Source organism: Anser cygnoides, chromosome 9 (assembly GCF_040182565.1).
Source record: "Anser cygnoides isolate HZ-2024a breed goose chromosome 9, Taihu_goose_T2T_genome, whole genome shotgun sequence".
In the NCBI taxonomy this organism is placed as follows: Eukaryota; Metazoa; Chordata; class Aves; order Anseriformes; family Anatidae; genus Anser; species Anser cygnoides.
In genome coordinates this window covers 13,634,447-13,657,966 of record NC_089881.1, presented here as the reverse complement: position 1 = coordinate 13,657,966, position 23,520 = coordinate 13,634,447, and the positions used below count along the sequence as shown (strand labels likewise).

Genomic DNA, 23,520 nt, shown 5'->3' with positions numbered 1-23,520 from the left:
AGCCACGTTCTGAATCTGACAATATCAGATAGGTCATGGTAGCTTTGTTTGGTGGCTAGTTAAATTGGATAGTTCGGCACATCCCTAGATGTTAATGGTTAAATGTATTCATTGTTCCAACAAAGGCCCCATTCATGAGGGGACTATTCTCTGCTCGTTATGCATGCATAATTCCCATTAATGCTACTGGGGGTTAAGTGTGTATAGTGTGTGTGTGGGGGGAATGAAACTTATGTTTACACATCCATGTTTGCACTAGAGAAGAGATTTTGTAACTCATGAGAAATTGGCTGTTTCCACAGGTTCCTTCACTTTAAGGAACTTTAAATCTCAGCTTTAAGGAGGGAATGAGAGTGGGAGAAGGTGACATTTGTAGAACTGGCTGCCATGTGTCTGTGTTCTGTCAATAGTTAGAAATATTACTGCAGTGCTGCTACTAGAGAAGCCTTTTGAAAGTAACTCAGTCCTTGGAAATTCAGGGGTCTTATTTGGATATCAAGATAATGACTCAGAATCTCTAACATCAGGTGCAAAGTTTTCCCAACTTTTGACTCATGTTAATCAGGGTGACAAGATTTTGTGATGTATACACAAAATGGGTATTTTCCATAGAAAACCTTCAGATTAAGATTCCTCACTCTTAGGTGCACATCAAAGTCGTGTAAAAACCATAGAGAAGCTAAGCATCGCCTAAGAAAGCCTTTCAAGTTCCAGAAAGTGCTTGAACTACTAAGGGTTTTGAAGTGCTCTAATCTCTGACATGGGTGACGTGCTAGGCTAGCGCTTTTTTGTTTTGTCACAAATCATCCATGCACATAGTGCAAAGGGACCCTGACAAAGTCATTTTACTTCTGAAAAGGGCAGGTTTTTTCATACCATTATGCCTCCCATTCACATCTACATGTTTTCTTCCACTTTGTTCAGGTCTAAGTAGCAGGGCATTTGCATAGTCTTCCTTTTGTTCTCGGTAAATATGGAGTAAAATGAGCAAGATCCGTGCTGTGAAATTAAAGCTCTACTCTTGAGAGATCTTAAGGGCCAAATCCTCACAAAAGGTATGGAAAGGGAGCGCCAAAGGAGCTAGTATCCACAGCAGCTTGCTCTGGGTGCTTTTGCTAGGAAATGTGAATAAAGGGAGGGTAATCTGGTGAAAACTGGGTGTAATTAGGAAAATACACTGTTGAGAGCTGCTGAAAGAATAGAAGAATTGAAAATAGTGCTGAAATGGACCTGAAGTGATCATCTGGCCCATTCCTGGTATTTGCAGCCAGGATTAGCTGTGTTTAAAGCAGTGATAGAAGATCACAACTTCCTTAACCTGTGTATTCCAGTGTTTAATTACCTTACTGCTTTGCTTTTTCCTAATGCAAAACCTGACTCTCCTTCGCTAAAATGCAGGCCTTTTGCTTCTTATCTTGTTCTTAACACCTTCTTCCTTGCTATAACATTCACATATATGAAAACTGCTCAGGTTTGTTCTGCTCTGAAACAGCGCTCTTTGCATTTGTGCTGGTGACTGATACAGAATTAAGCTTTTTTTTGGGTCAAGTCTGCTCAACCTAAGTTTAGGGTACACGCAGCAACGTTGATGCATGCAGTCAAATGAGCTTTAAAAACAAATTGACATGAAGTGCATTACTTTAGCCTGGAATGATGTTGATTCAAGACATGGTAACCAATTAAGCATCATAACTTGATTTGGTGCCTGAGCCCAAAGAAAAGTTTCTTCCTAATTTTAGAATATTGTGAAGAAAGAATTGTGTGGCAGACACAATGTGGGGATGTGAAATTCCACGCTCATTGAAGCAAAATAATCCCTTTTCTTGCAAAATGACTAATTCACAGATCTGTAATGTGATGACAGAGGGGAGCATGCAGAGAAAACAGTTTTCAAGTGATCAAAATCAACAGCAGTTGGTTTGGAAGGCTGTTAGTGGAAAAGCGCAGGGCTTTAGCACAGCAGCATGGAGATGCCTGGAGATGGGAGGCTTGTACAAAGGAGGATGTGTCAGGGCTGCAGGGGAGCACCTAGCTTGAAAATCTCGACATTCACCCTGGGTTTTGCTGGAAGTAATTAACTGTATTGCAGATCTGTAGGCAAGAAGATGGATGTCATGCTACTGAAAACAGAGGAAGGTGGCCAAAGTTTTAGATCTCTGGTGAGCAGAAATAGCGTTTCCAGGATAAGTCTGAGGATCTCTAGTTTTCCAGGTAAAGAGTAGCTCCGGCCCTTAACCCTCTGTTGTTCAGTGTGTCACTGTTATGGTGCGCTCATTCTCGAGCTGTTATATTGTGCCTGAATTAAGACACCTCCACCTCTTCCAGATCAGGGCTTGTGTCCTGCTGTTCCAAAACACGGATGTCAGTCTGAAACATAGTGCATGGCTGAACTCCAAGTTACTTGACCGGGAAGTCTGTCAGAGGATGAAACCTCAAACCTGTCTGTCTTGTGTTTGAGCCTTATTCTTCTTCCATTACAGAAACGCAAGAGGTGGGAACTGGGAGGCCTGAGCCACGTTGTCAGATGGGACAGGGGCTTGGAACTTAGTATTTGGAGAAGATCACCCAGGATCTTGTATGGCTGCCCTGTGTTGGCAATTGAAGTATTCCCTCCTTGCAACACACAAGATGAATGTTTTTCACAAGTATAGAATCTGTAGCAGGTGCTTTGTAAGTTATCTTCATTTGACATGGGTGTTTAAAAGGAGAGGTGTAATGAGCCTGAAGGCAGGAGAACAAAAAGTACATAGAAAATCTCACTTTCCAAAACAGAGTAGAATTCTAAAACAAAGTGAGATGAAAACATTGTTTTGAGAGATTTCTAGTCTAAGAAGACTTGACCTGAGCCTCCTAATCTTAGTTTTAAAGTCTGGAAAAAAAACTGTTACCATTCAGAGTAGCTCAGAGTTGTATCTGGCTAAAGAATTGCCTGTTCAGTTTTGAGCTGCAGTAATCAAATTTGCTCTTCTTAATCTGGGTTGCCCTAGATAAGTCAAGCAATACAAACGTTTGCCTTCCCCAAAAAGCAGCTGTGGTTTGGCGGTACCTGTCTGTGATCTACAACCCTCTGGGAGCTCCCCCGTTGCTGCTCGTGTACCTGCCACACTTGGTGTCCTTCTCTGATGGAAGTAAACCCTGACGGTGATGAAAAGTGTCAATGTCATTTGTTGGCAGGGCTGTTGGCTTACATTTGGGAAGTGCATTCGAGAGTTGCTATCACAGGTGCCAAGACATTAGCTGAGTAGCAGGGATCGAATAGGGCCAGCTCGTGTCAGCTTGGCTGCCGCTGTGTCTCTGATGGCTGCCACCTCAACCCAGCTTCCTTTCTAACCGCCTGCCTCTGGCCTTTCCAAACGGAAATCGAGTGCAAGTGGCGTAGCGCTGCCTGCCACTTTGTATAGCTGCCCTAGAATAGCTCTGCGGCACGGTGCACTGCTCTGCCCATCCTGAAAGATTAGCTCTGAAGCATCAGTAGCACCATTAGTTCCGAATGGAAGAACGCAAGCAAGAAGGGAAACGCAATCAGTTTGGTGTACAGTGAGTGGTGCCTTATTTTAGTGCTGAAAGGGAAGAAACATGATTTCTTAATTTATATAACAGGTGCATAGGATCAAAATCCAAAAGAGGCTCTCAGAGGACACTGAACATGCACATAGCAAAAGGCAGTATCCACTAGGAGTTACTAGCAATCTAAGGGAACAAACAAAAGGTAAGTATCCTCTTTTACATGTGAGAAACAAAGCTTGGATTCTAAGGGACTCGCCAAAGGTCAACATATATTTTAGTATTGCCAAGCCTAGCAACTCATCATCAAAGGTGTTCAGCCTGGTTTTCAGTAGTAGTCAGTCTGTGGTCTCAGCTTGAAGGCTTTTGGAGCACATTCCAAAGGATCCTGCCTCAGTTATCTTGGTGCAAGGTGTCCCAGCGAGGTACAAGGCTTATGTGTAATCATAGTGATGGGGTCTGGGAGGGGGTGTTGGGACACATCATGTGCACTGAGCTCAGCCACTTTCCAGGTTCTAGGAAATGTGGTTCATGTAGTCCAGCATGGAACAAGGGATTTGAGCATAAATCCTAGGTTCAGCTTAGACCATCAGAAACAGGCTACTGGTCTTTGGTACATCACATGGGGCTGTCAGCTGGTACTTCTGGGGCATGGTGCGTGATGGCAGTTGCAAGCTGGTGGGTTTTTCTACCCATAAGTACTGTGCAATTGTCCTGCACTTTTCAACATGGTGTAGCATGGATCAACCGTGCTGTTCCACTAGCTGTGTCCTTAGGGGTGTGCGGATATGCCGAGGAATAGCCCAGCACAAGGGTGTGGGGCCAAAGCACCGAGACAGCACATGCAAGTTTTATTTCTTCTGAATGATCACCCTGAATGAGTATTCATCTCTAGCTAAATTCAGTCATGTATGTTGAGCTCTTTTATCTTTTGTCTGCGCTGGGTTGCCTTCCAATGCCTGTGGGTACAATTCATGATAACAAACTCTAGTTTTATATCAGCATCACTGCTCTTGACAGCACAGGAATTACCTGCATAAGGAACTGAAGAAAGGGGACAAAATGCACAGGCTTTGTGATACTGTAGCCTTGCTGTTGCCTGCTTTAATTAATTACCATGTCACGGGAGATGAAGTTGAAGAATTGGTTGTAGTGAGGGGTGTCTAGCTAGTAATCAGCTGCTTAGTTTTGCTTAGTTTTGGTTCAGCTTTGCAAATGATTGCTATTCCTTTTGTGTAAATAGTGTCAAGTTGCTCATTGTGCTTTTCTCCAAGTTTTCAGAGTTTTTCCCCCCTTTTTCCTAAAAGTAAAGAAAATGGAAAGGAGATTGGAATCCTAAATAAATTAGTTCAAATACTAGTAAAACGCTGATAGAAACTGTCCGGTAAATCTCCTTGAAACTGTTAACTTCGGCACTTGACTTCAGAATGAGAAATAGCCAAACTGGTCAAAAGCATTTGGGTTTGGGGCTGTAAAATAAACACTTCAAGGAAGAATGATACATGTTTAAAGGAAAGAGAACATATTGTCTGAGCACTTGGCTTCATGTATGGTTTTCAAGTGAAAATGGCAAAAATGGAAGTATTCAAATCTGCGGGGAGGGCAGGATCAGGGTTTTACTCTGATGTCCTTTGTCCCAGTTTCCCCTTCTGAGGCTATTGTCCAAAGATCTTTTAGTCCTTGATTCCTTTAGATTTTTCTTTGCTTTTGTTTCCCCTTCCAGTCTAATGTTGTGACAGATTTTTATGTTGACAGCTGTGGTGAAAAACAATAAGAAATACAACTGAACATGAATGTATCAATACTTTTTAAATGTTCAGGGCTATGCCACCTGATATGGATCCTTACCACAGCAGGTGAAGCAGTTCCTACAAAAAAGGTCATCTGTCATTGGTAAAAAACTGTTGGCGTTAACATCTGAATTATTGTTAGGCTTCAAAGTTGAGATAAATAAGGCAATTCCCACCTTTCATAAAGCTATTTTATTTCATCTCCCTCTAGAACTAGATAGACAGCCTTTTATTGATTTGCATGCAGAAGCTTTCTTTATAGCTGTACAGGGCTAGAAACCTACATTTTTCATTTAAAAACAACTTCAGTTTTGTTGTAAACACTATAATCCACAGAGAGCCACATATCTGTGTGTCAGTTCAGGCTTTCCACCATGTGGTTTCTGTGGCACTCTCCTTGAAGTACTGCAAGTCAGAGTTCTCTGACAGTGAAATGCTTTCCCACTGGAGAGAAAAAATTCAATTGTTTATTGTTGTCTTTAGATGATACAGGGCAGGAAGATTTACTAGACTCCAGTAGAAAATATTCTTTGTGTGTTTATGACTCTTGATGGTGAAAGATTGTGTGGGATTTTCTGCTATGAATGTGATGAAATATAATGAAAGATGAGTGATAGCAAGTTTTTTAATATATGAAAGTTCTTGTAATTTTTCTCTAACCTCTGCATTGCAATTACATATGTTGTCCCAGGAAAGTTAAAAGGAGTTGGCATTAGAGTAAATAATGTATAAATCCCCTTGATACAGACCCACTGACCTCTATCAACCTAGACTGTTTCAAAATGTTCTTTATGTGTCTGTCTGCAGTTGCTTAATTGTCAGTCTGTAGAAGTACAAGATTTGGAGGTGGTAACCCCTGTACTCTGCTCTTCCATGGGCAAGGCAGGTAGTGCTTGCCCTTCTCAGCACCTGACACTTCCCAAGCTGACTCTCATCCCTTACATTAATGCAAATCATCTGTTAAAAACAATTTGGGTGAGGGTGCTGTGGCAGATCAGTGAGTGCTCATGGGAACCACATCAGAGAACCAAATACGAGGCGAGCAACAACGGCAGCAACAGCCTCAATGGCTGTTTGCCTTCGGCCTCCCAGGTGCAGCCAGAGTTTCTAAGGAAAACTGGGGATGAGTGGCATGAGAAGGCCTCTACCTGCAGCAGCTCCTCCTTGTTTTCAGGGAAGTTGTGACCTAGGAGCTGGGCATGTCTCCTGGCTGCACTGCTTCACCGAAACAACCCACAGGTATGCAAGTGGTTGAAGAAATAAAGATGTTCCCAGGCAGATGGGAAGTTGAATGAAGGCTTTGGGGAAGAGCAGTAGAAGAGGGCCTTGTTTGAGAAGGATGAGAAGTGGGAAGAGGAGGACCTGTTCCAGCTATTCACTGGGTGAGGTTTCTGTGAGTGGAGAGACATCCAGTTTAGTGCATAGACATGTTCTGCTCATCAGGTCCCGGCATGAGGCAGGTTCCATGCGATACAGCCAAGGTGCAAAAGCTAGTGAGTATAGGCATCCAGTAATCTAGGGTGTAGGGCAAGAGATGATTTGGAAACTAGGCCAAAAAAATAGAATACAAGAGCAGTGAAAACGGGGCAAACAAGGAAGTGGGGGAAAAAAAACAGACAAAAAGTACTCAGCAGCAAGGCCTAACAACATTGCATTCTGCAGATGCTGTCCTTATGACCTGTAAATTTTGAAGAGTCCCTGCTTTGGAAGTTGATCAGGGCCAGGGCTTGATGGTCTCCAGCTGTCCTGCAAGTTTTGGCACTTGCTGATGCTGCCAGCTCACTGGAGTCATGACATCTAGTGCTTCTTGCTGTTCCTCTTCCTTTCTCATTCAAGGTTTCCCACCCCCCTTGAATTTGCTGGCATAATTCCAGTGCAATCAAAATGGTCCTCCTGTATTATTATTATTTTTATTTATATATGTGTTTTAGTGTGTGTGTGTCTACTAAAGAACTCTTGAGCTTATGCAAGCTCTTTTGACTGGAGTAGGAAGTAGCTACATATGCTAATAGTTACATTAGTAGATCATCTAAGTGGTACTTGATAAAACTGGAGGTGTTTATCTCTTAGGCGTGATTGTTTCAGCTCCAGTAGCACATCTGCTCATGGCTGTTAGTGATGCTTCATTGTAGCTTAGAATAGCAGTAAGAAGGTAAAGTCCACTGATCGTGTTAAACAATATCTCTGTTAATGTACAACAAGGGATCGGAGAAAAGAAATTTTCGTGATTTGTATTTTCCAAGCTGTGCTTGTAGGCTGTCATGCTGCATAAACAGAGAAAGGACAAATGCAGGTTCTGTGGTCAATATTGCTTTGGTATTTCTTCAGCTTTTTGGCTTTAAAACAGTATGTCAAAGGATCCTTTATCTACGTAATCTTATTATTAAAGCTAATTTAGAGGAATAAAATCTCTTCTCCCTGTAACCTACCTGGATGTTACCCCTTGCTCACGGGAGCAGGTTTATAGGGTTAGTTGCTATTTAATGTACTGCACTCATTTGAAGCAGTGTGTAATGCTGTGCTCCCATCAGTCTGTTGCACTGCTTGTTGATTTTTCTGGTAATTCCTGGCACGTGCTACTTGAGGTATAATAACTATGGTATTTAGAAGACTGGTAAATCAAATAGTAGCCATTGTATTATTCACCCATCATGCTTGGTGAGCTTAATATACTTTGAATGACTTTCTAGTGCGAAAATGTTAAAGCTGCAGTGGGATTGAGCTGTGCTTGCTGCTAGGTAAAGTTGGTTTGTGTTTTTGTGGATGAGTGTTTCTCAACAGTGGCCTTGCAGCTGTAGGTAATGATGGCTTTAGCGCTGCTGTGGCACATGAGCTCCATAAAGACAGGACTCACAAACTTCTGGCAGCCTACAGTGGCTGCGTTTCCCCTCCCTGGTGTGGCTGTGCTAGCGTGGGCTTTTCTCATGCAACTGCAGGGGGAGCCCTGGTTGGAATTTGTTTCCTTTTCCATTTGTTTTTGCTTCCTTCCCTAAATCAGTTGCTTCTAATTGCTGAATTTTCCTCTAGCTGAGGCAGCAGCTGCACCAGACAGATGAGTCTCAAGAAGGACAAAGTGTTGGCTCCTGTTCAGCTGGGCTAGACTTAATGCAAGGTACTTCTGGCACCTTCTGTGTTACTGAGGCAAAATAAATCTTGGAGTTTCCGAAGACATTTGTAACAGCGTTAAAACCCTGGGTTTTGGATAAGAGCTTTGTTTGGAAATATTGTTGAAAAGTTTGTGATAATATAAAGGAATAATAACTATTAGAGGGCAGATCTCACTGAACTTGCCTTCTGATAGTGCTCGTTCAGGAATATTCTGTGCCGTGGAAGCTGTAGGCTCAGCTTGTACAAATCAGCCCATCTGACAAAATTCTGGAGGTACAGTGGTTAGTGCGTGTGAAAGATCTGTTTTTCTCGTTTCAGAGTATAGCTTTTACAGTGTGTGCAGCATTTTAAAGACAGGGCAGGGTATTTGACATCTCTGCTGTGTGTCCAAAGCACTGTTAAGTTACGTGGTGAGCTAACGAAACGAATATATATTTAGCTTTTGAGAGGAGTGCATTTTATTCCTAAATAGCAGGCCTCTCTTTGCTTTTGGGAACTTAAAAGTATCCTAATTCAACTACCTTTAATGGCCAAGGTCTCTTTGACTTCATTTGTACCAAAGTTCAGAGTGGAGTCCCCAAACTCTGCTGATTTAAAATAAAAGTAACCAAACAACACAACAAAACACTCAGCAGCTGACTTCAGCAGAACTGGCCTGATTGACACCAGGTAGGGATCAGTAGTTTTATGTGCATTTGGCACCTTAAACATTTTATAACTGTGAGAGAGAGGTAGTGGTTAGATGATGCCTCTGGCATGTATTACTTGCTTTAAGGTTTCAGGAGTTTTGAGTAGGAATCATTGCTTTCTGGAATGGTCCAGTCTAGTATAATTTTTCTTGCTCTGAATGTGACTTTTTTTAATTGCAGCAAAATACTTTATCCTGTTTTTTTTCAATCATCACTCCAGTTTCCCAGATCCTGCGATGTAGAAACACAGATGAATAGATACTTGTGCTGTAGAACCCCCTCCAAGTGCAAGCTGAGGATGCCATTCGTGCTTTTATTGAGGAAGGGTGGGATTGCTCCAGTTCTATTGCTTTAAGCCAGGGAATTCGATGTGACAAATTGGCCATGTGCTATATTGTATTAGCCCATAAATTGTTTCTGCCATGCCTGTCAGTGCCCTGAATGTGTTCCAGTGAAATAGTTACAGTAAAAATTTGAACAAATATTTGAGTGAAAAGTCTTTTTGTCTGTCTCAAACTGCAGATGAACAGAAAGGTGTGATTCTTTGTGCCATAATGATTCACCATAATTACTTGGTGAGTCCTCCTTCCGGGAGCTGGGGATGAAGTAATCCCTTGCTTAACCGTGGCAGCTGACTGGTTAAAAAGCAGCTCTGCAGAAAAGGGTCCCAGCAGACAAGAAGTTAACAGGAGGTAGCAGTGTGTCTGTGCGGCCAAGGCAGCCAGCTGCATGCTGGGCTGTTTTACCAAGAGCATGGCTTGCAGCTTGGCAACAGGAATTTCCGTTTCTTGACACTTAAGACTGAATCTGTCCAGCTTTGGGCTCCCAGTACAAGAAGGACGCTGGCGTAGTGGAGCAAGTCTTGTGGAGGGCTCCCATCGTATCATGGTCAGGGGCTGGAGCACATGTCATAGGAATAGATGCTGGGAGAGCTGGGTGCATTCAGAAGGTTAAGGGAGATCTTACTGCTGTCTTCAACTCTGTATGGGAAGGAAATGGAGAAATTGGAACCAGATCCTTGAAGGCACACAGTGGTAGGATGAGAAGCAATAGATACAAGTAGAAACGTGGGAAGTTCTGATTAGATGTATTTTTTTTAATTTATTTTTTACCATGAGGATGGTGGTCAAATATTGGAACAAGTGCCCAAAGAAGTTGTGCCATCAGCTATCCTTGCAGATGCTTGAAACTTGGCTGGATGAAACCCTGATGTAGTTTGACTTGCTTTAAGGGGAGGGCTGAACTAGATGACCTGTGGAGATTCCTTCCAAACTAAACTGTTTTATGGTGGTACAGGAAATAAGGAGCTACTTGGAGAAAGCAGGTATGCTTCCTAAAGAGAAATAGTCAGGATCAGTTGCTGAAATAATGCTGTTGATAAGTCTTTTACCCTCTTATTTATGAATTATGCTTTTTTTTTTTGGTCTTTTTTTCTGGTGTACAGAATGGCTTTGCTCCTAAACTTGAGGAAGGGGTTTCCCCTTAAGGTTCTCCCCACATTGGCAATCTGCAGTGCCCATGCAGTAGTGTTCATGCAGTATACCCCTTGGTCACCACTGAGTCATATGGTCTTCCTCCCCTCTTTTTTTTTTTTTTTTCAGTTGGAGAGTATATTTTGCATTAACAAGAGAGATAAGATAAATTCATTTTGCCTTCAGTGTTATTAAAGACTTAGATACAAATAATCAGCTCTAATTTAATCTCAGCACCCAGGCTTTTGTAGTTCTGAAAACTTTTATTAGGTTTCTATAATAGTGTTAAAAGTCATACCCCGAGGCTAATACTGAAGCAAGAGAAACTGCCAAGCTCTGTGCAAGACAGTACTGACCTGATAGTCTTGCAAGGGACTTGGGCTTGCTCTTTGCTAGTCTTTTAATGGTCTGTGTCCTGCATCAGTCTCCTCAACAGTCAGGGGTTTGGTGTTGCTGTTCGTAGTTGAGTGCTCTCTGCATCACTTTGGTTCTGGCCCAACAAAAACTAATCTTCAGGCTCCTGGAGTGTTCATCCAAGGAGATAATTGGGTGGGGAATCTGAGGAGTGTGGTTTCAGCTGAGATGTCTGCACTCCTGGAGTTTTCTGGAGATTTCGATCCTTGTGATGCCTTGTTGCAAAGAGGAGTGCTAGGTGCAGACATGACAGCTGTGCTTCAAATACTTTAGGTGCAGGTCTGAGCCTTGCAAGGGGCTTTCAAACAAAACCTGGGAGGACTGGTGCAAGGGGAAATGTTCTGAACAACAGGTTGGCATTGCAGAGGCCGAATAACACAACCCTTCTTTTCTTACCCCTGTGCTGTAAAACTGGCTTAGTCACTCAGGAGTCTGCACTGCCATTTCGCACATGCTCCGAGCTGCCAGCTCAGAAAAGTGGTCCTTTTCCGACCCCTGCTTCCTTGTGACAGAACAAACATATGCTCATGGGGTGAGCGACATCAGGGAATTGCTCCAAGTTAAAATTAGCCTGGCCAAGAAGCTAATTTCAACCTGGGCCAGCTTCTCTGGCACAGGAGAGCGTGCCCAGCCGGTGACGAGCACGCAGGCCTCCCGCTGCTGCTTTCAGCCGTCTGCCAGCCTCTGCTGGCGTGAGTTGGTCCCGTCCTTCTGGGACCTCAGGGTAACGCGGGTGGTCATTGCTCCTATTTCTAAACTGGCATCAGAAACTGAAACAAATCCGCCTCCAAAATGGTATCTTGAGTCAGCATTGTCTTCCGTAACAATTTATTTTGTGAACTGCAATCAGAATCTAGATTCATTGAAATATTTCACCTTGGCTTTGACATTTTTGATGTGAATTAGCTGCACTTTCCAAATAGTTGTTACACACTGGAAGCAATGTTTTTGGGTCAAATATGATGTTTCAAGCAGGTTGGTGTTTTGACTTTTTCGGCATGTGAGATTTATTGATTTGTTGGTCTGGAGCTGGCCCTGAACAGTGCTTGTTTGGATGCTTTTCTATGGCTTTTTCAGTATGTCTGGTGTACCCTGCTACTTATTTCTTCATCATTGTCAGCTGTATGCGCCATCTTACTGTGCATTAACCTGCACAGCCAGATGGTGACGATTAACGCAGTGTAATTGCTCATAATGTTCATGTCCTGTGGCTCGGTTCTCTGGTGTCCTGAGTGAAATTTTATAGAGGAACGCATCATTTTGGAGAGTCGGGGCTGTTTGCGTCCAATTGACTTAAAGCCAGGGGTCCCCTGGGGAGCGGTGGGCCGGGGCCTAGCAGGTGCTCAGGTGGCTGCTGGCCCCATCGGAGGGGAGCTCTGTGGATGGAGAAGCAGGGCCTCTGGCCTCCGGGAGAGGGCGATTCCTGCCCCGCAGCCGTGAAGGGACAGCAGAGGGGCCGGTGGAGGTGCAGGCTGCTGTGGCTGAGGCTTGCCAGGCCCCACGGCCCCTGACCTGCCTTCCGCCATTTTCAGTGTGAGGTGAGGGGAAGGGAGCACCTGAGTGACACTGTCATGACATCTCTTGTTGGGGAGTTCTTACATTGGTTTACTGAGAAATATGTTGAAAATAGCTTCTTTTCAATGTGTTGTGGCTATTTTGGCTCTTTATTTTTTTATTTTCCCACACCTCTGTTTTTAGATTTTCTCTCTAAACTTGTCACTTTTTTTTTCCACTTAAAACATATATTACATGAAGCATGAGATTGTATTTATCAAAATTTTGTAGCAGCTCCTTTCCAGAACTTGATGATACCTGCAGATACGGTGGAGTGCGGCAAATGGAGCCGAAATGTCCATCACAACCCCATGCAACATAGGCTTCCTAATCAAGGGCACTGAACTTACTGAAACACATACAAAGATGAAATAATTAAAAAGAAACTAGAACCAAAATATTCCACAAAAGAAATAAGAATTTTTCTAATAGACTTTAAACTTTCTGTACTTCAAGAGGGAATAACTTCAGTGCCTTTGCTAAATACAGGCAGACTGTAACTTGCTTTCAGAAATTCTAAGGTAAGTGTTAGGTAGGTAGAGGTCTGTCTGTACATGGCCAAGTTTAGAGATGATCATTTTAGAAGAATACCTGTTGACTTTCAGTACTACTTAGGCTCAGAAGTTGAAATAGCAGTCCATGACTTCCCGGTGGCTGTATCTAGCTCTGGGTCTCTGTAAACGTGGCTTGATAGTTTCTTACTGCTGGCCTTACATAGCTGCATTCAGGCTGCTACAGAAATCAATTATATTTTGTGGCAACTATTGCTGCTTGGTTTTTTTTTCTTTTGTTTTCACTATTTCTTTTTTGTAAATCTGATTTAGACAGGAACTAAAGTGTCAAATCTAGAGAGAAAAGAAAAAAAAGCCACCAAGTTGCCATAGCTTTTGGAAAGTGCTAATGCTTTTAAACTTTTTGTTGGTTTTCATTATTCTTTGAGCTGCTTAGTAGTTTACAGGGTTTTGAGAGGCTTCTACTACTGTAGGAGGTGAATAGGTGGTCTCTTGAGGCACTGCACAGGTACATATTGGATCCTAATCTAAAGGCATGTTTTTCACTCAGATGTTAGAGGTCTGCCTTTAGCAGGAGTTTTACAGTGGAGATGTTGCCCCTTTGTGCATCTTCAGTAATTCTCCTGTGTCCTTGTGTTCTATTTAAGTGTTTTTATGCTTAATGTGTTTCATTTATTTTTTTTAATGTGGTTGTTACATTGACATTAAGAAGCATTATTTATTTTTAAGGTGCAACTCAAAATATTTTCTAATTCTTGTGTTTCTTTTTGTTCCCCTTCTTATAATAGAGTCAGATTTACAGATCTGTCAACACAGAGCGCCAACATGCTGCACCAAAAAAATGGAAGAAAGCTACCAGGCAGCTGTTCGAAGGGAGAGGTATCAGAGTATCCAGGCAATGAATTTTGAACTGAATTACATGATTGTTGGTCATATCACAGCTTTTCAAGGTAAGAACTTTTGAGGTACTCCAGTCCTGTGATGAGTATTTTGTAAAGACATCCTATGCAAACAAAGGAAAAGCTCTTTTTGTTCTTCATTTTCACTGCAATGCGTACAGTAGTTGTTGGCTTCTTGTTTACTTCCCTGCTCTTTAATGATACTGCCTTTGGAAAAAGGTGAGGGCACTTAGTCTTGACTGTTATTTTAAGTATCTGCCTAAATCTAATTAGGAATAGATTAGCTTTTGTTCCTGAGATCATATTTAAAATGATTGTCACAGATTTTTCAAGGCATTTCGAAATGTCATTTAAGTGCCTGATGGCTGTTAGTGCCTTTTAATACCCGCTTGCGTTGCCAAACCATTTAAGGGTGTGGAAAGTTACATCAAAATGTAGTTGTTGAAACTGAAGAATAGGTGCTCTGACAGATGTGTCAAATGAAAATACAACTCTCTTCCTTTTAAAATGTTTCACTGCCCAGTAGGTCACGTGAAGAGTGACCAATTTTCAAGTTGAATGTTGGATGCATGAAAGATCCTGGACTGAAAGTCTGTTCTTATAACTCTTGCTGTTCTCAAAACTACCTTCTAACACATTGTTACAGGGTCTACAGAGTTTCTTCACACAGATAGTTATTGTACTATTAAAGGGAGGGAAATGGTTATGTAGATTTGTGCACTATAAAGTGTTGAGCACTGGAGATTTTTCTCCAGAAAGGCTTTTCAGCATTGGCTATGTGAACTTTAAATATATGAGAGTTGATTGATTAAATCAGTCATTGAGTGTCAGTCATTGAATTCAGCTGCTGACTTATGTGGACCTAACTATGTGCTTAATTTTAACTGACTGCTTTGCTATATTTAGTGCTGAGCACCTTCATGGAATGGGTTTTGAAAACAAGCCAATAGTTATTAAAATACGAAGTGCCGAGGTCTGTATGATTAAACCTATTGTTACAAGGCAGTTATTTTATCAAGTAGTAGCTTTTTTTTGTCTAGTTTCGTCCATTTGAGTGAAAATACTATAAATAAAAAAGTGATTGACAGTTAATAAGAGCATATTATCTAAACTCGACAGTCAGATGCTAGAAGTCATAGAGATACGTAAATACAAGGTAAAAAAATTCTTCTGCTTTTGGTTGTTTGCTTCTTCCCTCAGTTCTGTACCTGTGGGTGAAACACTTCATTTTGGTTCATTTTAAAATTAGTTTTTGGAAATATTTTAGTATCTCCGATGATTTAAAATTTTAGTTAGAGTGCACTTGCTCCACACAGTGCTCTGCACTTTGGAGAAGTGCAGTAGTAAAAGGGTGATTGTGTTGGCATTGTTAAATGCCGGTGAGGTATTCAAGCAATCTTTCATGACAGAATAAAGATAAGGTCAGAATAGATTAACCTACCAGCCCCTGTAGGTCAAGCTGGTAGCTTTATTGTCCTGATGAAGCTTTTTGATGAAATGAAAGTATAGTTAGACATTTAAACACAATTTAAATTTACAAGTGTTTCCTAGAAGTAGGTAAATAGTTTGCTTGTAACTTGTTATGGCTAGCCTTCTGTCTACATTAGGTGGGAATACTCAAAAACGCAACTTCGCTCTACTGGGAGCTGCCGCCTTCTTTGTTTTTGTCCTAGGTGTAAGTGAAAAGCCTCCTTAACTATCTTACGCTGTATAAACATTCTGTTGCTACCAGTAGCACTGTGTGAGATACTCACTGAGAGGACAATCTTTGCATTGAGTTAACTCTGTCCTTTTGGTCTGTTTTGGTTTGTTGCTATTTTGAGTGATAGTGTGAAAGTGCTTAAAAGCACATTTAAAGCCTTAAAAAAACAAAAAAAGCTCTCAGGTGCCTTTCAGATTTCATATTTCGTGCAGCAATGGGAACTGGCCCAGACTTGCAAAAAATAGCATTTTTTTCATTTGTATGCTGTAGTGTTCACTTGTACAGTTTTCATGCACAATTTACTTCCTTTATATATATATATATACATATACACATTTTTATTACTGTTAGCGTAGTCAAAGCAAAGCAGTAGTTAGTCTGGCTGTCTACTGGTGAGGAAAATAAATCTTAACAGCTTTTTATGCGCTTTTAGCTGACAATACTGTTAATATTATGCCCATACTGATGGAATCACTTTCAAGACTAATATGATACAAGAATTAGATTTCGAGTCCAACTTTGAATGTAGTGGTGCGAATTAAATTTCAATGAGAAGACAGTGCAGATGTTTTTGAGGGAGAATGTTTCTGATGTTTCTGTCCCCTTATTTTCTTTCATGGAAGTCAAAAGATGTTCGCTTCTAAGGGCCTGCAATTAGATATTAATGGGAAAGAGCATTCTCTTGTGAGTAAGAGTTTTAATATAGCTTCAGTCAAATATTCCCTCTGCAGTGCCTGGGTACTGCAGTATCAGCTTGTGGACATCTCAGACTGAAGAAAATTATTATTATTACTGAAAGAGTTATTTAAATACTTTTGCCCACAGCTGAAATAAGACAATTTTCACAGGTGTCAGAGTTAGATGTGCAAAATAATTAGTCTGTAAGACTTGATTAAGTATACCACAGCTGTGGGTAGGCTTGTTATGTTTGGGCTGATGCCTGTTCCATACATATGGTCAGCCTTACAACTGCAGTTTAATCCTGCTATTTTTTCCCCTTTTAAGTCTTCGATATTAGCAAGCCAGTACTTGTTCAGACACTTCATAAATCAGTCTTCTGCTTGGGTGATTTTTGCTTGAACTTTTGTGTCCTGTTGGTGTTGCACCTAATTTGGATAGGAAGAGGCTCATTGGCATCATCTGCAGGTTGTAAAAATCCTCTTGCCATCAGTAACAGGACAGAAGGAAGGGAGAGAGGTGTGAATGAAGGAGCCAGCTGGATGCCTGGGAAGTATGTCATCAGAATCAGCTCCTGGAAAATCATACACTGTCACCAATCCTTCCAGTGTTCGGGATGTGGAATGTAACCAGGCCTCGGGGAGGATTTCATGGAAAGCTGCTGGATTCACTCTCTAATGTTTTGTTCCATGGTATAGCCTAAAACTCATAACCATGGTATTAGTCAGTCTGCAGATGTGTTATTAACGACTCCGTGCTCCAAGTGGACTCAGAGGCAAGTGGGTGGGACTTGTAAGCATGCCAAGCTGTAATGGGAGCAGCATAAGAGAGGTGAAAGTGGTTGTTGTAATGGCCCCAGTAACTCACCCACTGGCTCTTCACAGGTGGTTTTGTTTTGGGTGCATTTTGGAGTGGGTTAGTTGGTCCCATCTGAAAGTACACCAACATTTCTCTATTCTTGATCCTATGCCTGCAGCCTTGAAGTGTCCAGTGGGACCATTTAAGTGAATGACCAAACAGGATGCTTTAATTTTGTAACTCACTTTTCCCTTTGACAACTAGAATGTCCTCCTTTGAAATTGCCTTTTTTTTTTATCCTAACCTTTTTTAGGCTTGCATATAAACCTATTACTTTAGCTTAGATTTTGAATGGGTGTGTTTCTTGTTTCTGTGAGGTGATAGAACGTGTTACTGGGTACTGACATCCTTCTATTACCAGTTGTTCCTGCCCCCTCCCTGCCTCACCAGTTCCCTGATGCAGTCACTGCACTCCTAGGGGACAGTTCCAAACAAGGCAACTTTGATTTATTGTTTGTGGATTAAAAGTGGTGTGGGGTGTGCAGGCTGAAAGTTGCTGTCAGAAGAGGTATCAATAGTCTGACAGGAAAGCTTTGTTGTTGGCAGACAGAAGAGAGAAACCTGCCCTCTCTTTTCTGTGTCTTTTATGGAGTGCTAACAGGTGTTGTGTAAGGACCCACAAAAAACTTGGCTCTGCTCCTGTCATTTTAGGCTGAGGCTAATTTGAGGTAATGAGAATCCAAACACTGGTAATTTATTTGTTCTGCTGATGGGCTCTGCAGAGAGACAGAGCAGGATTCTTTGAAACCCACACCACATTTCAGTCACCAAGTTATCAGAGATACAGTGAAAAGCTCTGAGCTTGTCAGCTTCACGAAGAAATTACTATTTATTTGCTGTACTTTTTACATTTAGAGCAGGCAATGGGAATTGCTCAATGATGGCCTCTAAAAGGAAATCTTTCACGAATAAAAGTGTGTTAGTCATAAAGCAATACTTTTATGTGTTGTTCCTCCAAAATAGCATTAATTTGTCCTTTAGTTGGCAGGGTCGGGTGTTCCCATATCCTCTCACCTACTGGAGGATAGATCAGCTTTGTAGCATTCTGCTCTGAACTGGGAAGGGGTGGGGAGAAGCTGAGGTTGTGTTCTTTATATTGAGTAGGGAGATGCTAGTTGGGAAAGGTCCTTCTTGCTATTTTTAATAGCAGGAGTTGCTGTAGTGGCATTGCTGTTGCATATAGGTTGTTTTGCCCTGTTACCATCTGATCCCAGCTGGCAACTGGGAAAGATGTGAATGGCACGGGGCAGCGTGGAGGACTGGTGGTAGCAGGGATGGACCCTGGAGCTCCTCGCTCTCAAAAAATAAATGCCTGAAAGCTAATGTCCAGTCAATCCAAAAAGTTCTGAAGTGCAAAGTTCCTGATCCAGCATCTTCTCTGGTAAGTGGGAAAGGTCTGCTGGCTTCCATAGATCTTGGGACTGATGCTGGTACTGGTGGTGAGTACCGTCTAGTCCATCTGACATGAATGTTCCCAGAAATAAGTACACAGGCACACAGAGACATACAGAGTCAAACATTCGACATTTTAATTGCTTGAGCTGCAACATTGCTGACATACATTTTCACTGAACTTAGAAATATCAGCTTGAAATATGGGTGGCTGGTTAATGGTGTTGATGTACAATGAAATTTACAAAGCAAAGACTTGGCTAGAGAAGTGCACTCTGGTTTCTAGTTAATTACTATATGAAGTGTAGTCATGATAATGGAAATGGATGCAGTCCAAAATCAAAGAGCTATTTGAAAAAAAAAAAGAAAAAAGCCAACCATCACCAACAGGTACCCACCAAGCATCACCAACAATGCCTTTGGTGTGCTTTATTTACTGTTGGATTACAGAAATTGATGTGTTGTTTTTTTTTTTAGTATTTTCTTGTAATCCTGTAGTTCTCGGTCTTTTACTCAAGCAAATTGTTACCTGCCCCTTTCTGCTTTTATAACCCTGCTAAGCAGAGTTTTGTACTCCTATGACCTTTGAGCTGAAAGCGGGCCAAAATGTATAATTTTGTTGTGGCTCATTGCAAAAAATGATTCCCTACAGAGAGAGGTGAGAGAGGCTCCATTAGAGTATTTCTGTCTACTTTCTGTATGCTATTCATTCCTGTTCCTAGTCCAGTGGACCAAGCGATTTGTGTTTCCTAGCTGGAATGACAGCCTATTTTATTTTTGTAGCGTAAGGGAGGCCAGAATATTCCTTCTTAGTTGTAGCCTTGTATGTGCAAACTGGAGGCATGTAGACAACTGCTTTCTGTCTTGTGTGGGGCTGTGGGTGGGTGAAAACTATATTCATATGACAAATTGCAACCTTTTTTTTGGCTGGTTCTGTTCTAATTGAAACAAACGTAGCTCTTTATATGGTACTTCCTGTCTGTAGATATTCAAGCACTTTTCAAAAGGACCTTAGTGTTGCTGTATCAGTGCCAGAGATGGATAAAACGAGGGGCACTGGGGAGGGAAGATGTCCCTGGGGTGACGCAAGAGACCATAGGCATGTCCAAGAGTGACCTCAGGTTATCAAAGTGATCTCTTCTGATTCCTTAAAAAAAAACAACACAAAAGTAATGATTTCTAGAGGCCTTGGTGGGGTAGGTAATTTTTGGCTGACCATAATATCCTGAGGTGTTCACTGGAAGAGCGAGATACTCGTTTTGTCCTTGATGTTGGCACAGTTGGACTTCTTTGCTCTGACTGTGGGCCAGGTCAGTGTTAGGGAGCAGGGCAGTATGCGGAAGGGGCATTCTGCATCAAACCTTTGGTGATAAGATTGCTTCTCCTTTCTATTTTGGTACTAGCTGAATGGTCATAAATCCAGTATGCTTAGCATGTTGTCAGTTCATAGAAGGGAATTCCCCAGGTTTGTGATCCATTGTAAAACAGTTTGTTGTGGGTGCAGGCAATGAACAGTTGGATAGGAGAGCCAAAGCCCATTAGAAATTAATAGCCTGTGTAGCCAAGAAGCTTGCATGCAACAGTTGTGAAGCATCACCTTTATGGGAGACAGTCTTCTGATAAGACCATCCTGATTTTTGTCCTCTTTCTTGGTGCCATCTCAATTGAAATGTCAGTAAATGCCATGTTTTTCCCCATGCGTACCCTCACATTGGGTGAGGCTGTAGGGCCACCTAAGAGACTCCTTCCAGCAGCAAGATAGACCAGAAATACAAACAGTGGATCATCTTCCCCTTTTTGTACCCTACTGTTACTTGGTGAATGGTAATTTAAGAGCTTTGAGTTGAGGCTGAAATGCACCCATCACAGTTGTGTAATTATCCATTATTGGGTCCCCTACCCATTAATCCCTCTCTTTAAACAAGTTCTCTTTTGGCTACCACAGAAAATTGGCAATGTTGACAACATGCTGACCACAATTTCAGTATGCATCAGGCTGCTAGCTTTAAGCATGCTGCATGTTAATTCCCTTGTGCCATTTAATTCTTAAGTTTTATTGTTAAAAATGTATTATTCCCAGTATAATTACTCATCTTCTGTATGCCATTTATGGCTTTAGAGCCCAAGATTTTGCTAAGACTTCTGTCTTTGTCAGCGTATGGGGTGAGAGGAGGGGTGTTGAATTCTTTTCTGGTAAGTGTCCTTTTCTCAGCAAAATGTAAAAATAAGCTTGCAATACACAGTATTCCCTAATGTTCTCACCTTTATCTTTGGAACATCAAAAATTAAATCTTTGAGATGTGCCAGGGACTGTGAATAAATATTAGCATTATATTGTGAATGGTGGTTATTGAACTCACTGTGCAGATTGTGTACATTTGACCTCTGCTTTTTCAGAAGTTGTGTGTATGCTTTGGTCAAGGTTCTAGATTGAGAGCGACATTTTTATGTTATAGATTACAAGAGAATTTAAGTTTTTCTTACATGGTCTCTTGTATTGTTTTATTTTTCATTTTAAAAGAAATTGGAATCAGTGTGGTGATCTACTGTACATAATTGATTTAAGGAATGTGCTTTACTTCTGTATGCGTATAGGTTGAAAGTTAAATGTGAAAACAAACTAAGAAAATAAGCTTTCACCTTTAAGAAGTTTTTCTGTAGTGCATATTAAACATAAAATGAATGCGTGCAGAAGTTTATCCCAGACTTTCACGTTCTCTAAGACTTTCTACATGCCTTTTGATTTTTCCCTATACTGTTTCATCTCCCATAGTAGGTATTCAGAAAATTAAGGTTTTTTTTTTTTTACTCGTCTTGATATTATAAAGTTAGCTGAAGTCTAAATTATATCACTGTAAGTGCATGTCTTAAAAATTTCTTCATCTGGATGCCGAATGTTAAGGATTTGCTGTCAATGTGAGGTGGGATTTTTTTTCTTGTGAATGGCAAAAGGAAGGCCTATTTAAAGCAGATGTTTTCACAATTTATTTTCTACCATATGCAGCAGGACCATTCCTGCAGTAAGGCCTTCCTAACAGTGACTACAAAACTTTCTCTTCAGTATGGTGTCTTTGCTAGCGGTTCAGGAAAAATAGTTGCCCTTTTTTGGTTCTTAACTGAGAAAAAATTTATCAGACCCAGAGCAACACTTGCAGTCAGCTGGGTAGATGACATTCAGAAAGTTGGATACTTAATATGCAAAACCAGCTTGTTATGAAAATGCACGTAAAAATAAAGTTTGCTTTACACCAACAATAGTCATTAAATTCTGCTTTTCATATGATGTCTCAAGTTCCTTTCTGGGGAAAAATAGCGTTGTGGTTTGTGGGATAATATACCTTTTTCCTTTTCGTAGATGAGCCACACATGTGTTTTGCGATTCTACATCTGTCTCTGGCTCTATTGAGGCATCCAGAGCAGAGAGGGTTAATGATGTTCAATGCTTTGAACTAGAGGTGGAGGACAAACGCTAAAAAACTTAGTTCAATGCCAAGAAGTGGTGAATACATGTAGGTTAGAGATTACTGGGAACAAAGCTGCAAAACTCAAACTTACATGGCTATCATATCATATGGCTTTGATTTGTGTGCCCAGCCATGTCTACAAACATACAGTAACAGGTAGGAAAGGCACGCAGAAATCAGTGAGGATGATCAAAGGTACACAACAGCTGTCATGAGTTAAGATTTAAATGGATGAGAAGTTTTTTAGCCTGAAAGAAATGGACTGTTGAAGAGGATTTAGTACTTCTCTCCGCTACTGAGTGCATGGTGAAGGTAAAAACACATTAATTGTTTATTCTCTCCTCCAGTACAGAACTTTTTTTTTTTGTGTGTGTGTAGTAGTGGCTGAAATATGAGGTGGCAGATTCAGAGCAAACAGAAGGGGCAACTTTTTTAAGTGACGCAAGGTACAAGAAAATTGTAGTTCAGAAAGGGAGAAGGTACGATGACTCCTTAGCATGGAAAGAACAGCTCTGGTTTAGAAAGCAGCTGAGCTACATACCTTTAGAAGATGAGTTAGTATACCAGATTTTTTTTGGGTATGTTTCTGTCCTATTTTAATACTGTCAAAATCTTCCATTGGCCACTGTTGGAGATAGTATAGGGTTATAGGAATCTTGAGCGTAACCTACGTCCTTTTCCTGACAGTTCTTACTAAAGGCATGTTATTATAAAGAAGTCACATGAAATGCAAAAGTTGAGTAATTTGTCCTGTAGTAGGGAGAGCATGTCGTTTTGTCAAAATATAGTTGTCAGCAAAAGTTCGGCACAACTAAAACATTTTGGTTGTGACCAAACTGCCCTTTGTTTTTCTTGTCTTTCGGATTGAGCCCCACTATTTGCCTGTAATTTATACTTTCTAATGGATCATCTATAAGCTTTCTGTCCCTTTATCATTACATTCTTATCGTGTTCTGCAAGAGAAGTCTTGCAAATTCAAACACTTCTGAAATACTGGTTTTCTTCTTCTGCACACTGTTAAAATCTCGCCAGCACTCCTCATATTTGCATATTAATGATGGTATTGTCTTTAAGATGCAGAATGCCATGCTGCTAGCGCCTATTCAGAATCCTGCTGAAAAGATCATTTTCCTAGTCAAACATTCACTCTTTCTGGTACTGCTACCCTACTGCATCTAAAATGTGCCTTTCATCTTGTACTTCTCAGTGTAGCCCATAATGCTAATCACTTGTGATTTGTGATATAAATGTCTATTACTGTCACAGGGCAGTAATGCAAGCCTTTTTTTCATTCACTAACTATAAAAATTTAATGGCATCTTTCTGTTTTATCCAATGCTGTCTTCCGTGTTGGAGAAGCATGCCCTGCAAAGGACCTGTGTTGTCTTGCTTTAAATGTCATCCTTAAAACTCTCCTTAAGGTCAAGATAAACAAAATGCTTGTAAAAGGTCGACCCAAAATATGCTGAACCCACTGTCTGTTA

General features: G+C 41.1%; 1 protein-coding gene across 11 annotated transcripts in view; it reads left to right on the top strand.

The window, feature by feature from the left end:
- LOC106039183 (glypican-5-like) overlaps positions 1-23,520 on the top strand; it is a 425,024-nt gene that overhangs the window by 54,050 nt on the left and 347,454 nt on the right. For 10 of the 11 annotated variants that reach the window (XR_007168470.2, XR_010833633.1, XM_048077284.2 and 7 more), the window contains exon 2: positions 13,832-13,993. Coding sequence is in view for 9 of the 11 variants with exons in the window: in XM_048077284.2 (XP_047933241.2) it covers positions 13,832-13,993 (162 nt within the window). In the remaining 2 variants the exon portion in view is untranslated. Of the gene's footprint in view, positions 1-6,478; positions 6,534-13,831; positions 13,994-23,520 lie in introns of those variants that run through there. The other variant, XM_048077288.2, reaches the window with a different exon arrangement.